This window comes from Babylonia areolata, chromosome 2, assembly GCF_041734735.1.
Source record: "Babylonia areolata isolate BAREFJ2019XMU chromosome 2, ASM4173473v1, whole genome shotgun sequence".
Taxonomy (NCBI): domain Eukaryota; kingdom Metazoa; phylum Mollusca; class Gastropoda; order Neogastropoda; family Buccinidae; genus Babylonia; species Babylonia areolata.
The window spans coordinates 23696140-23709594 of record NC_134877.1 but is presented as its reverse complement, the minus strand read 5'-3'; the positions used below and the strand labels follow the sequence as shown (position 1 = coordinate 23709594).

General features: G+C 41.9%; 1 protein-coding gene across 1 annotated transcript in view; it reads right to left on the bottom strand.

Annotated features, from left to right (window-relative positions):
* Positions 1 to 4616: 4616 nt before the first annotated feature.
* The window catches only part of LOC143299336 (CD9 antigen-like), a 21585-nt gene continuing 12746 nt past the window's right edge, over positions 4617 to 13455 (bottom strand). Inside the window, exons 5-8 of the mRNA XM_076612478.1 lie at positions 13098 to 13199; positions 11239 to 11331; positions 8515 to 8622; positions 4617 to 6763 (exon numbers count right to left, since the gene is read on the bottom strand). Of these exons, the coding sequence (XP_076468593.1) occupies positions 6692 to 6763; positions 8515 to 8622; positions 11239 to 11331; positions 13098 to 13199 (375 nt within the window). The 3' untranslated portion in view covers positions 4617 to 6691. The remainder of the gene's footprint in view (positions 6764 to 8514; positions 8623 to 11238; positions 11332 to 13097; positions 13200 to 13455) is intronic.

The window sequence follows — 13455 nt, the reverse complement described above, 5'->3', positions numbered from 1 at the left end:
TGGCTTGTGGTCAGACAGTGATACATAGCCTGTGGTGGGGTTCACACACACACACACAACCCACTGTGTTGCAGTCATCTGTCTGTTGCCCCAGTCAGTGCTCTATGATGTTTGTATTGTATTGTATTAGCCTTTGTCACAACATATTTCTTTGTATGAAACTTAGGCTTCTTGAGTTTAGTATTGTATTACTCTTTGTCACAACATATTTCTTTGTATGAAATTTAGGCTGCTTGAGTTTAGTATGGTATTAGTCTTTGTCACAACATATTTCTTTGTATGAAATTTAGGCTGCTTGAGTTTAGTATAGTATTACTCTTTGTCACAACATACTTCTTTGTATGAAATTTAGGCTGCTTGAGTTTAATATGGTATTAGTCTTTGTCACAACATTTTTCTTGGTATGAAATTTAGGCTGCTTGAGTTTAGTATGGTATTAGTCTTTGTCACAACATATTTCTTTGTTACTCTGTCACAACATATTTCTTTGTATGAAATTTGGGTTGCGCTCAAGCATACTTGTTTTCTTATTGAAGTGGATTTTACTGCATAATTTTGCCGGGGACCACACTTACAGCTGTTGTTGGTTCTTTAACGTTCACTAAGCGCATCAGACCACCTCTCAGGGTCTAGCGGAGGGAGAGAAAATACTGGTGGGTGTTGGATTTCATCCCGTGTGCTCAGAATCTCTTGCTTTCATGGTGGACATGTGTAGACTAGGCCGCCACTCCACTCCGCTATTGTGACTGGCCCTGCTTCAGCCTTATCTGCCTGACAGCCTGATTCTACTCTGAAGAAATTTCAATCAAGAAAATCACTAATTGTGTATTAAAAAATATTTAAAAGACAACCTGCACTGCAAGCCGAACAAAGCCCAGTCATCACCAAATTTTGTGTACATGATAAGAAAAAAAGGATGCCAAGTTTCACAGTGCTGTTTGTAGGTTTAGTGCATGAATGGTTTTTAGCTGACATCTTGGGAAAACAGCAGTTGTTATGAGCATGACACGAGCATCAAACACCCACAACCTTTCCACGTTCAGTCTGTTTACTTGTGCTCGCAACAACAGCAAAATCTGGCACTGGCATTGTTTTTATGCAGTCTTCTTCATCACTGTGGCCACTATTTTCACTTTTGTGTGGAGTCTTCAGAATTCCTGTTGGCAGAATCATCAAGATCAAGCAGACGAAGAATCTCCTTGTTTGACAAAGGTCACATTCGAGACATTTTTACATCAAAATTGGACTGTATTGCGTGTTAAAACATTCACTTACTGAAATGGAAGCTGAACTAGCAAGGGAAATTACTCTATTGCCACCAAAAGTGTGCATACTTAAAGCAGACAATAGTTTTGTACATTATCCTGCTATTGCAAGTTGACTCATATATATATATATATATATATGTGTGTGTGTGTGTGTGTATCAGCTGTCCACAATGCTGATGGTATATGGCTGCAGATACATTTTGTCACAGACGTGTTAAAGGTTGTTCAGCACACAGTAAAAACAAGAAGTGTCAAGTGAAGTGCTGACTGACGGTCTACTGTTTATTTTCCAAGCTTAAGATGTTGAGAGAGTCTCTAGTTTTTGTTGTTGTTTTGTTTGTTTTTTTAAATTTTATTACGTGACATTAAAGATCTTCAAAGCACAGTTTTAAACTTTTGCAGCCAAACAAAAAATTCTTCAAAATGTGCAAACAAACATTAATTATCACTATAAAAAAAAAAAATGCATGATACTGCACACACTCACAGTGGATTCGTCATATTAAGCTAAAAAGCACACCCAGCCCGAGCAGATATCGTCTGCAGCCATGAAATCTCATTCAAGCGCATCACTGTGGTGAAATGGCTTTGACATCACAGAGGTTGAAACAACGTAATACCGCCAATATCACAAAATTCTGACATTGTGTGCCGCAGCTGGATGCACTGAAATAATAATATGGTGGGCTGTGTTTCATTACTATACCTCATGGTTACATTATTAATTTGCAAAATTTACACCGTTGGAGTAATTTGAGGTAGACTGCTCTCCTCTGTAGTTATTTCTCCCCGTTACTTTCACTCACAGTTTTTTGATGGCATGAGACTTGTCATGTGTGAGACTGCGAGTGGTATGAAAGTGTATGTGTGTATGTGAGTATATTTTAGTGTGTGTGTGTGTAGAGGGTAGAGGCTGAGTTTGTTTATGCATACATAGATGTTGCCAATGAGACTGATAATTAGTGCATGTGTGTGTGAGTGTGTGCACACGTGTATCTGTGTGTGCGTATGTGTGCAAGCGTGTATGCATATAATGATATATATGAGCGCACACAAGTTCGAATATACATGGCCCCTTTTCATTCTTACTATAATTACATGCCCTCTATGATTCACTTCTATTCTTATTTGGCAATTTGTTTTTCTTGGTTGTATTTTGTTTTATTTTTGTTTACTGTTTTTAAATTGATTTTATTTCCTTTTGTTCAGTTTTCAAATGCACACACATGCCTACATACACTTCAAACTCGAAACGTCAACACTCTCTCTCTCCTCTTTTTTTTTAATTCTGTCTTCCTCTCTTTCTCTCTTTGTCAGGAGGTGGGGTTCCAGTCAGATGTGCATGCATGCTTACATCCATGTTTGTGTGTGTGTGTATAGACATGCATGCATGCATGCAATCAGATGTGTGCATGTGCATGAACGTACTTCCTTCTTCACACACACACACACACATGCATGCATGCATGCATGCACGCACACTAGAGTAAAAATCTTAACAGAGCGCATAAGTGTAAAGACTCCTCTCTCTCTCTTGGAAATCACGGGAATAATTCTTGAGGCTTGAAAAAGCTTACAAAATGCAAGCCACAATGGCCAAGGTCAAGAAAGTTGTTTTTCGGATCGTATGTGTCTGCGCACATCACCGCAAAGAATAAGAGTAAAAAGGTAGTTGATAACCATAAACTACAAAGTTTGCATTTGTTGCCAGTATTTGTCCTACAAGGATGATCCATGGCATTTCAAAGTGTTTTTGCACCAGGAAACCCTGTTTTGGGGAACTTTCATATCAGTCATTTCATGTTAATTGTTATCACTTGTTTTTATCAAATGTCACTTGGCATTAATATCAGTCGTTATGTATCACATATTCATACTGCTTGGCATGCATAAATATTGGTTGTTTTGTATTGCATGACATTAATATCAGTTGTTGTAAATCACTTGACAGTATTAATATCAGTTGTTGAAGGTTACTTGCGTTAGTTGTTTAATGTCATGTTGCACCGATATTGGTTGTGCTTATTTATTTTAAATTTTGACAAGATGAGGGTTCAGTGTTTACGTTTTTGAATGCAGTTGTTGTGTCCGTAATACTGCACTGTGCTTGAAATGCAGACTTCGTGTGAACATTTGAGAATTGAAGCTCATGGGTGGGAGAAAGTACCATACGCATTTCTGTATTGGTGTTTTGGCAGTTTTTTTTCCCTTTGTTTTATTTTTAGTTTCTGCATAAAGTCAGAAATGTTGCTTAACCATCCCCTGGAAGCTGGCTGCAAACTTTTCAGTATTACTTCTGCTTCGTTCGTGGGCTGCAACTCCCACGTTCACTCGTATGTACACAAGTGGGCTTTTACGTGTATGACAGTTCAAGTTTTATCCCGCCATGTAGGCAGCCATTCTCTGTTTTCAGGGGTGTGCATGCTGGGTATATTCTTGTTTCCATAACACACCGAACGCCAACATGGATTACAGGATCTTTAACGTGCATGTTTGATCATCTGCTTGCGCATGATTGGAAAAATCTCCACCCTTTACCCACCAGGTGCCGTCACCAAGACTCGAACCCAGGACCCTCAGATTTAAAGTCCCAACGTTACAACAACTTGGCTGTTGCACCTGTCTTCAGTATTACAAAAGTCTGTCACTGACACCCGTGGAAGCTGTTTACAGTCAGTTGTTGGCCGGTAAGGTGAAAAGCCAGTGAGGTGAAGTAGACAGCTGGGGGTATGTGCGACAGTCTGTGTGAGATTTTTGACTGACAGGGTCACCGTACATGTCCCTGTACTTTTCACAGAAAAGATTTTTGCACTGTACAGAGGTTCTATTGTTTATCACCGTCCATTCCACTTTTGTTTTGAAACACGCATGTACTTACACAAACCGCGCTCTCAACACCCCCCCCATCCTGATAACCTTTGTGCACAGACAAGCGTATAAACATATGCATATTACAATGCTCATTTAATGTACAGACATGAATGTGACAGTCACTGCTGCTGCTGCTGTGTGTGTGTGTGTGTGTGTGTGTCTGTGTCTGTGTGTGTTCTCATGCGCTTGTGTGTGTGTGTGTGTTTACTTTGGATATTCTTCTTTTTTTTTTATAATCACATTCATAAGACACTGCCATACCTTGAAATGAATGACATTTATTTCAGTGATTATCATACAGAGACAGACAGACAAACAGACTGTTGTTGCCATTTTGTGAATAAGGTGAATACTGTGTTTGCTTATGTTTAAGAATTAAATATGTTTGAATATGTTTAGAAGGTGTCAAGAGTGCGCTGGTGAGAGAGGATATATATATGCACACACACCAGTCAAGTAAACATCACACCAATCATGTCATGGTTTCATAGTAAATAAAAGAGTATGTATTTCAACAATGCAGTGCCATTTTGAAATAAAGTATACATCTTACAAACATGCCTATTTCTGTCAGATTCTTCAACCAGCAAAAACCTAGGCAACATGATCTGATATTTACAGTAAAATGATGAAAATAACAGCAGTCAGTGTGTATAATAATGCATTACAGCAAACAAAGTGTATAACATGTCTATAGATATGATGAAATGAGTCAACTGCTAATTTTTTTTCTAAATAAGATATTCAGGCACTACGTTTTGCTTTAGTATATTAATAATAAACATTTCAAACAAGGGAATACAATAACAATTCATAATCCAGCTGCCGCACTATTATGTGCACAATGTACATGCACACGCACTATTAAACTGGATTCAGCTGAAAAAATGTCAATGTACCGTATGTCAAAGAAAAAAAAAGGATAAACACACAGGTGAACATCATGACATTGGTGTGGCATTGTCGTGACATAAAATGGAAATGACTGTGGTTGCTGTACTTATTTATTTCATCCCTGTGTTATTTTACACAAGAAGTCTAAATAAATAAATATTTTCATGCACCTTTTCAGCAGTTATGAATAATGTGCTAACCTCCTGAAAATGCTGCAGTTCCTTTTGTGTCTGTCTTTCCTTTCATTTTCAGCCTGCTTGTATACATGTATGTGTGTGTGTGTGTGTGTATGCTTTGTTTTTTTCATTTTCTGTGTTTGTCTCCTCCTCATTTCGACATTGAATCTGTTAATGATCAGGAAAATGTTGTCTCTGTGATTGACATTGCGTGTTTTTGTCCTCAAATCTTTTTGTTGTTGTATCTCGGAGGTCCCATGGCAGACTTCTCATCCTGTGTTCTCCAGTGATCAGGGTTCGAGGCCCCGATTTGAGCACGGTGTTGAGTTATTATGGAAAGCCACTTTCCACCAATTCTCCTTACTCAACCCAGTTTTGAATGGGTACCTGACTTCGGGTGCTGAAGGGGTTAAAACAGCAGAAGGAGAGGATTGGGTAGATGCCTTCCTATGCTGAGCCATAGACACAGTGGATGCTTATTCACTATCTTGATGGCTGTAAAAGACAACAGGACCTTTTACCTTTAATCTTATATTTTATTCAGGAGTAATATTGACTTTGTGGCTGATTGTGTCTTCTGTATGGTGTGGAACATTGCTGAAGTAGGTTACCTAGGACACAGTGTTCAGAATGAGGGGTGAGCTTCGTGTCAGTTCTGACTGGCATGGGGATCGTGCTCTTCCAAGTTCTATGGAAACAGTATCATGATTATTTTAGTTACCCTTCAGGCTGACAAAGTGGTAACAGGAACAACTTCTCAGAACTATTTCTCTGTGTGTGTGTGTGTGTGTGTGTGTGTGTACATATATATATATATATATATATATATTTTTAAAGTGATAAATAATCTATAACTATTGCAATATCACTGCTTCATCAACATACGTGTACATGTCAGTGGTGCGTGCTGAAATCTGTTAGTCAAGTTAGAAAATGAAGGCAGAGTAAGCCAACTATTCCCAGTGCTGTCCACTAGCTATCCTGCAAACCAACCAATCCACACCACATGAGCTGGACAGTACCGATGCCTCCTGCCTTCTGGACAAAGCCAGGTGTCCAGAGACAACCAGCCGATGCTGCCCATAAGGACGGCCCTGACCACAGCCCTGTTGCATCAGGCAGTGACTAAATCAAATCTAATTATACTGCTTAGCACCCCTGAAAAAACAACAACTGAGTATGGCTGCCTGCATGGCTGGGTAAAAACGGTCAAACACGTAAAAGCCCACTCATGTTCATACGAGTGAACGTGGGAGTTGCAGCCCACAAACGAAGAGGAAGTAGAATAGTGCTTAGGGCCTCGCCAACCACTAAGGCCATCTCAAGGCTATCACCATACTAAAACCTATTTTAAGTCAAGGGTAAATAAGTACAGCAAAAACTAATCACCGCTTCAATCTTTTCACTCAAAAAGTTAATTAAAAAAAAAAAAAAAAAAAATTTCCAGACAGGCAGAGAGTGGCTGACAACTGTGATGGTGGGTCAAACAACAGAGTTCCTGCCCCTCTCCCGCACAGCACAGCACAGCAGTAGCACACACAGCATGTGGACTACCTGCACACAGGACCCGGAGCAGTCTGTTACCAACTGGATCACATCAACAGTGATAACGGATAGTCACAGTTTGTAACTGTAAACCATCAAATATAACATGACGATAAATGGAGTGACAGCCTAGAGGTAACGCGTCTGCCTAGGAAGCAAGAGAATCTGAGCACACTGGTTCGAATCATGGCTCAGCCGCCGATATTTTCTCCCCCTTCACTAGACCTTGAGTGGTGGTCTGGACGCTAGTCATTCGGATGAGACGATAAACCGAGGTCCCGTGTGCAACATGCACTTAGCGCACATAAAAGAACCCACAGCAACAAAAGGGTTGTTACTGGCAAAATTCTGTATAAAAATCCACTTTGATAGGAAAAACAAATAAAACTGCACGCAGGAAAAAAACAACAAAAAAATGGGTGGCACTGTAGTATAGTGACGCGCTCTCCCTGGGGAGAACAGCGCAAATTTCACACAGAAAAATCTGTTGTGATAAAAAGAAATACAAATACAAATGATCACAGGTATTGTATTGTATTGTATTTCTCTTTTTGTCTTTTTGTTGTTGTTGTTTTTTTCCTGTGTGCAGTTTTGTTCCCCCCTCCCCCCCCCCAACCCCATCGACGTGGGTTCTTTTACGTGCGCTAAGTGCATGCTGCACACGTGACCTCGGTTTATCATCTCATCCAAATGACTAGCGTCCAGACCACCACTCAAGATCTAGTGGAGGGGGAGAAAATATCGGCGGCTGAGCCATGATTTGAACCAGTGCGCTCGGATTCTCTTGCTTCCTAGGCGGACGCGTTACCTCTAGGCCATCACTCCACTTGTAAGCAAACCGTGAATCAAAGTGAGGTGTAACCCCATACCGTAAATCAAAAGGAGCCATTACCCATACCAAGAATCAAACTGCTGTGTGATGGCACCATGAACAAAAAACGCTGTGTGACCGTACTATGAATCAAAATGTGGTTTATCCATACTGTTAATTAAAGTAAGGTGTGGTCATACCTTGAATCAAAATAAGGTGTGACCATACCATGAATCAAAATACTGTTAATCAAAATACTGAGAATCTATACCATGAACCAAAATGCTTTGCTGTCTGTGGCAAATGTGTCCATGGTGGTGTCCATGTGTCCTCATGTTCAGGCAGGGAAACCTGACAGAGACGGGGTAGACAGAAACCAGACAGAGACAGGGTAGACAGAAACCAGACAGAGACACGGTAGACAGAGACCAGACAGAGACGGGGTAGACAGAGACCAGACAGAGACACGGTAGACAGAAACCAGACAGAGACAGGGTAGACAGAGACCAGACAGAGACAGGGTAGACAGAAGCCAGACAGAGACAGGGTAGACAGAGACCAGACAGAGACAGGGTAGACAGAGACCAGACAGAGACAGGGTAGACAGAAACCAGACAGAGACGGGGTAGACAGAAACCAGACAGAGACAGGGTAGACAGAAACCAGACAGAGACACGGTAGACAGAGACCAGACAGAGACGGGGTAGACAGAAACCAGACAGAGACACGGTAGACAGAGACCAGACAGAGACAGGGTAGACAGAGACCAGACAGAGACGGTGTAGACAGAGACCAGACAGAGATGGGGTAGACAGAGACCAGACAGACAGAAACCAGACAGAGACAGGGTAGACAGAAACCAGACAGACAGAAACCAGACAGAAACCAGGCAGAGAGACAGAAACGGGGCAGACAGAAACCAAGAAGACAGACCAGAGAAACGACCCACCAGACAGAGGGCAAAGGCGGTGGCGAGACATGCCACCAGGAGCAGCTTTTCACGCACAAAGTCCTCAAAGTGCCCGGCAACGTGGTTGAAGTACACAGGCCCGCAGGGCTGCACAACCAACCCTCACCTTTATCATTCATGATTCCTCGTGCTGGAACTATACGGTGTAGGGGCGCGTCCCCCGGGTGGCGAATAGGGGAGCCCTCCCTTTGGGGGTTAATCAGATCAAATCAAATCAAAAACACTTTATTAATCCACATGGAAATTAAGTTGTGCAATCACAGGCTCATTGTAAACACTGGCATAAAATCATGCGCAACATAAGAAGAGATTAAAACTAGTCAAATAAGAATTCCCAATACTACTGAGCTGACGATATACTACCCCCCCCCACCCAACACACACACACACACACACATACTCATGTTAAGACAATAGGGTATTGCACAACAATATTAAATGAAAACATCCAACAAAAAAAGGGTATAGATTACTAAAAATGACATGGGTGCACCAAATGATATGGAATAAGGTGCCTGGTGGACCCACATTGTCTAGGAGAAGGACAACTCTGATTTCAAACCCGGGCAGTCCTTCCAAGAGAAGGAAAACTCCCAAGAGAAAACCCGGCCAACTGTAAACCGTTACCAGAACAGGAGGTCACCGAAGACGGCGCCACAGTGGCCTCTCTAAGGGGCGTGATCTAATCAAAACCGGCTGTGCACGCACTCTACGACACATGGCCACGCAGACGACGACATTCATGATTTAAAGGATATTCATTTTGAGATGCGCCATGGCAGAACCGGTTAGGCACTGGACTTCTGATCCAATGCTGACAAGTTTATCAGGGTTCCAGGCCCCACTTCAGCACAGAACTGTGTCCTCGGGAAAGACATTTCACTCTAATTTTCCTACCTTTTTTTTTCTTTTTTCTCAAGGCCTGACTAAGTGCTTTGGGTTACGCTGCTGGTCAGGCATATGCTTGACAGATGTGGTGTTCGCGTATAAGGATTTGTCCGAACGCAGTGATGCCTTCTTGAGCTACTGATACTGATACTTTCCTACCTTCCCCCACGTGTTAAATGGGTAAACGACTTAGGTTAGGGAAGGCTGAAATGGCGGAAGGAGAGAACATGCCCTGTCTTCCAATGCCGAGCCTTGGATGGAGTGGAAATGAATTCACTGCCCTGATTGCTGGGAAAGGTTGAGAATTTTGACATTTTAACTTCAGAATTTTGTGTGTTAACTATAGTATCAAAACATGTGAATTCTAAAAGGGACTGGGCTGCAAAGTATGTTAGTTCTGTATGCTGTCTTATTTCATCAAGCTGCGGTTGTCGTTTATGATCACATAAGTTCTGTTCATAATTTAAAAAAACAAACAGGTTTTACCTGCAGTATATTTTAGCAAAAATATAGTCCACACACACACACGCAATTGATTACCCTTAAAACATTAATGTAACTATTCCAATCTAGTATAACAAAAAGTCTCATATATCTGACAATATGATTTGTCAGGTCACATAACTGATATCATTCTCCTGCAATCTGTTCCAACCACCACCACCATCATCTCATTTTTCTCTGGCGTCTCAAACCAAGGTGTAAAGGGAAGCAACCCAATGTTTATCCCAATATCGATCATCAAAGAGTGACTTCCCTTGCGCTGGATTTGCAATTTAACGATTGCCAAGTCTGATCGCTCTGTGCTGTGTCCTGAGTTATATTGCAGATGTGTGTGCACTTGATACTGATTATGGCCCACAGGCTGACTTGACTCAAGGGATGACTGTGAAGAAGATAGGAATGGAAGAGGAAATGGTTTTATGGTTAAAAGATACTTAAGGCTAATGAGAGGAAGAGGACACAATGTAAAATACTCTGGGATGGTATCATTCTGTTTTTACAAACAAACAAACAACAAGAAGAACAACAGCAATAACAACAACAAACGACAAAAACCTATTATCTTTGTGGGAAAAAAAGCAAAAGGGTTGGGAGCCCCAGAACAGTATTCATTAAAATATATTGAACATATTTTCGCAAGAAATCTCCGCTCTTCCTCTGACTGTTACCGTTTGAAACTTCCTCGCGTCAATACAAGAACCTATGGTGAACGTTCTTTTTTCTTTGCTGCTCCTCACATCTGGAACAACCTTCCTCATCATATCCGTGCATCTGATTCTATTTCTGCTTTTCTCTCATCACTAAAAACTCATTTAAAAAAAAAAAAAAACCTATGTGGGTGGGGGTGGGGGTGGGTGTAGGTGTGTGGGGGTGGGTGGGGGGTGTGTGTCTGTGTGTGTGTCTGTGAGATAGAGATGGGGAGGGGGGGACACTGTTTTCACTGGGCTTTGTACTTGAATTCTTTTAGATGTTTTTTTGTCAAACCTGTATTTTTCTTCACAATATACAGTGCTTCGCAGTATTTTCCTTTAAACTGTTTCCAACATTCCATAACACAACCTCATGCAATCGTATGACACAACCAATCATATGACAGTAGAAATTAAAAGCTCCACTGCAGATGAATAATTTTATCTCCTCAGTCTCTTTCTTTTCCTCCTTCTCCTTCTTCTTCGGTTCATGGGCTGCAACTCCCACGTTCACTCGTATGTACACGAGTGGGCTTTTACGTGCATGACCGTTTTTACCCCGCCATGCAGGCAGCCATACTCCGTTTTCAGAGAGTCTCTCTTTCAAAAACGACAGTGTTACCTGGTGCTGGACGGCGACTTCACACGGCGACTGGCTGTCAGGGCCTCTGCTGAGATAGTCGTCAGTGCCGTTGTCTGCCCCACAGCATGCGAACTGCGCAGACCAGGCACAGAGGAACACTTCATCATGCATCACTAAACATGCATAAACATGATTATTACAAGATCTGCACCAGCTCTGTGTTATAAATGAATTCAGCACAAACCTGCCCATTCCTATCTCTGTGGCTGCCTTCACCTCTGCTACACCCCATCTCGCTCTCTACGATCGGCTTCGGATCCACTCTGTTTACGCATAGCCAGATTCAAAACACTACACTGTCGGCCGCCGCTCTTTCTCTGTCTCTGGACCTTGCATTTGGAATGAACTTCCTCTTTCGCTTTGCCAGGTCTCCTCGGTCAGCTCTTGAAACCTCTTCCCAAAATAGCCTCCCTTCCCGGCCTCTTCCTTGATTTAAGTTTTTTCAGTCTCGAGTTATGCATGCGTGTGACTGACTGGTGTGAAAGCGCTTTGATTTGTCTCTGCACAAGATTTAGCACTGTATAAATGCTAACTATCATTGTTATTACTATGATTATCATTATGATTATTATCATCATTTATATCAATAACAACAACAAAACCAGCAACAACAACACATCTGTCACATTTTCAGCTTTTGCATAATCATATGTACATTATGAAAGGACTTCTGATAATAAAACTTTTTTTTTTAATCCTGTCGGGGGGTGAGGGGGGGTTGTGGGGGGGTGGGGGGTGGGGGGGGGGTGAAATCTGAAACAAATATCTCAATACAATTACAGAAAATTACTTAACGAACTTCCTAAAAGAAGAAGTCGCTATATCTAAATATAATTACAGAAAATTACTTAATGGACTTCCTAAAAGAGAAGTCGCTAATCTAGCAAGCGAAAAAACCGATAATGAATGCAAAAAAAAAGTCTAAAACATCAACGTTCCCAGTCAAAGAAGTAGTTTGATTCTTTCTCTTCTTCTTTTTCCTTTGTGGGCTGTCTACCATCTTCACTGGTATGTATACACGAGTGGGCATTTATGTATATGACTGTTTTTACTCCTGCCATGTAGGCAGCCATACTCCGTTTTCAGGGACATGCATGCCAGGTGTGTGTTCTTGTTGCCATAAAACAACCCAACCAAACACTAACATGGATCACACGATCTTCAACGTGCGTAGTTGATCTTCTGCATGTCTATACACATGAAGGGGATCAGGCACTAGCAGTTCTGAGTTCTGGAAAAAAAAAAATCTCCGCCCTTTACCCATTAGGTGCTGTGCCTGGGAGGCTGATAATCAAAAAAGAAAAAAGAAAAAAAAAAAAGAAAGAAAAAAAAAGGTCACTGGTGCATGCATAGGGAGTTCTTTATATTGTAGAAAGTGTTCCCGTTTTCATATTGTTTTGAATCTTCTTCTTCTTCTTCCTTCGTGGGCTGCAACTTCCACGTTCACTCGTATGTACACCAGTGGGCTTTTATGTGTACGACCGTTTTTACCCCGCCATGCATGCAGCCACACTCTGTTTCTTCTTCTTTCCGTTACACGACCAACATCGACTTGCCGATGACTCTGTCGTGGTTCATGCATGCTGGGTATTTTCGTGTCTCCATAACCCACCGAACACTGACATGGGTTACAGGATCTTTAACGTGCGTATTCGATCTTCTGCGTGCGTTTTCAGGGGGTTTCGCAATCATCTTTGAAGACAACTGTTTTTGTGGGTGCTGCTACTGCAGTTTCAGACTTCTCATGTTAACCCACATGACACTTCAATGCGGTCACGGGACCCCCATCATGATGTCATCATCATCATCCATGACGTGTGACGCACTATCATGCTCACCTCCATCTGCACAGAGTCCATGAAGGACTGAGAGTGTGCGTCGGTGTAGTAGTCCCGTACAGCGTTCCTCAAGGTGTCCCCTGTCAGCTGCTGCAGCTGGGGCTATACGCACACACACAGAGATCACATGCACACACACACACACACACACACACATCACATGCACACACACACACACATGCACACACACACACACACACACACACACACATGCACACAGATCACATCCACACAGATCACATGCACACACACACATGCACACACACATGCACACACACATACACACACACAATCACACACACACACCCCCCATTACAACTCCTCATCACTGGCTGGTTTAAAACTTTCATCATTACAG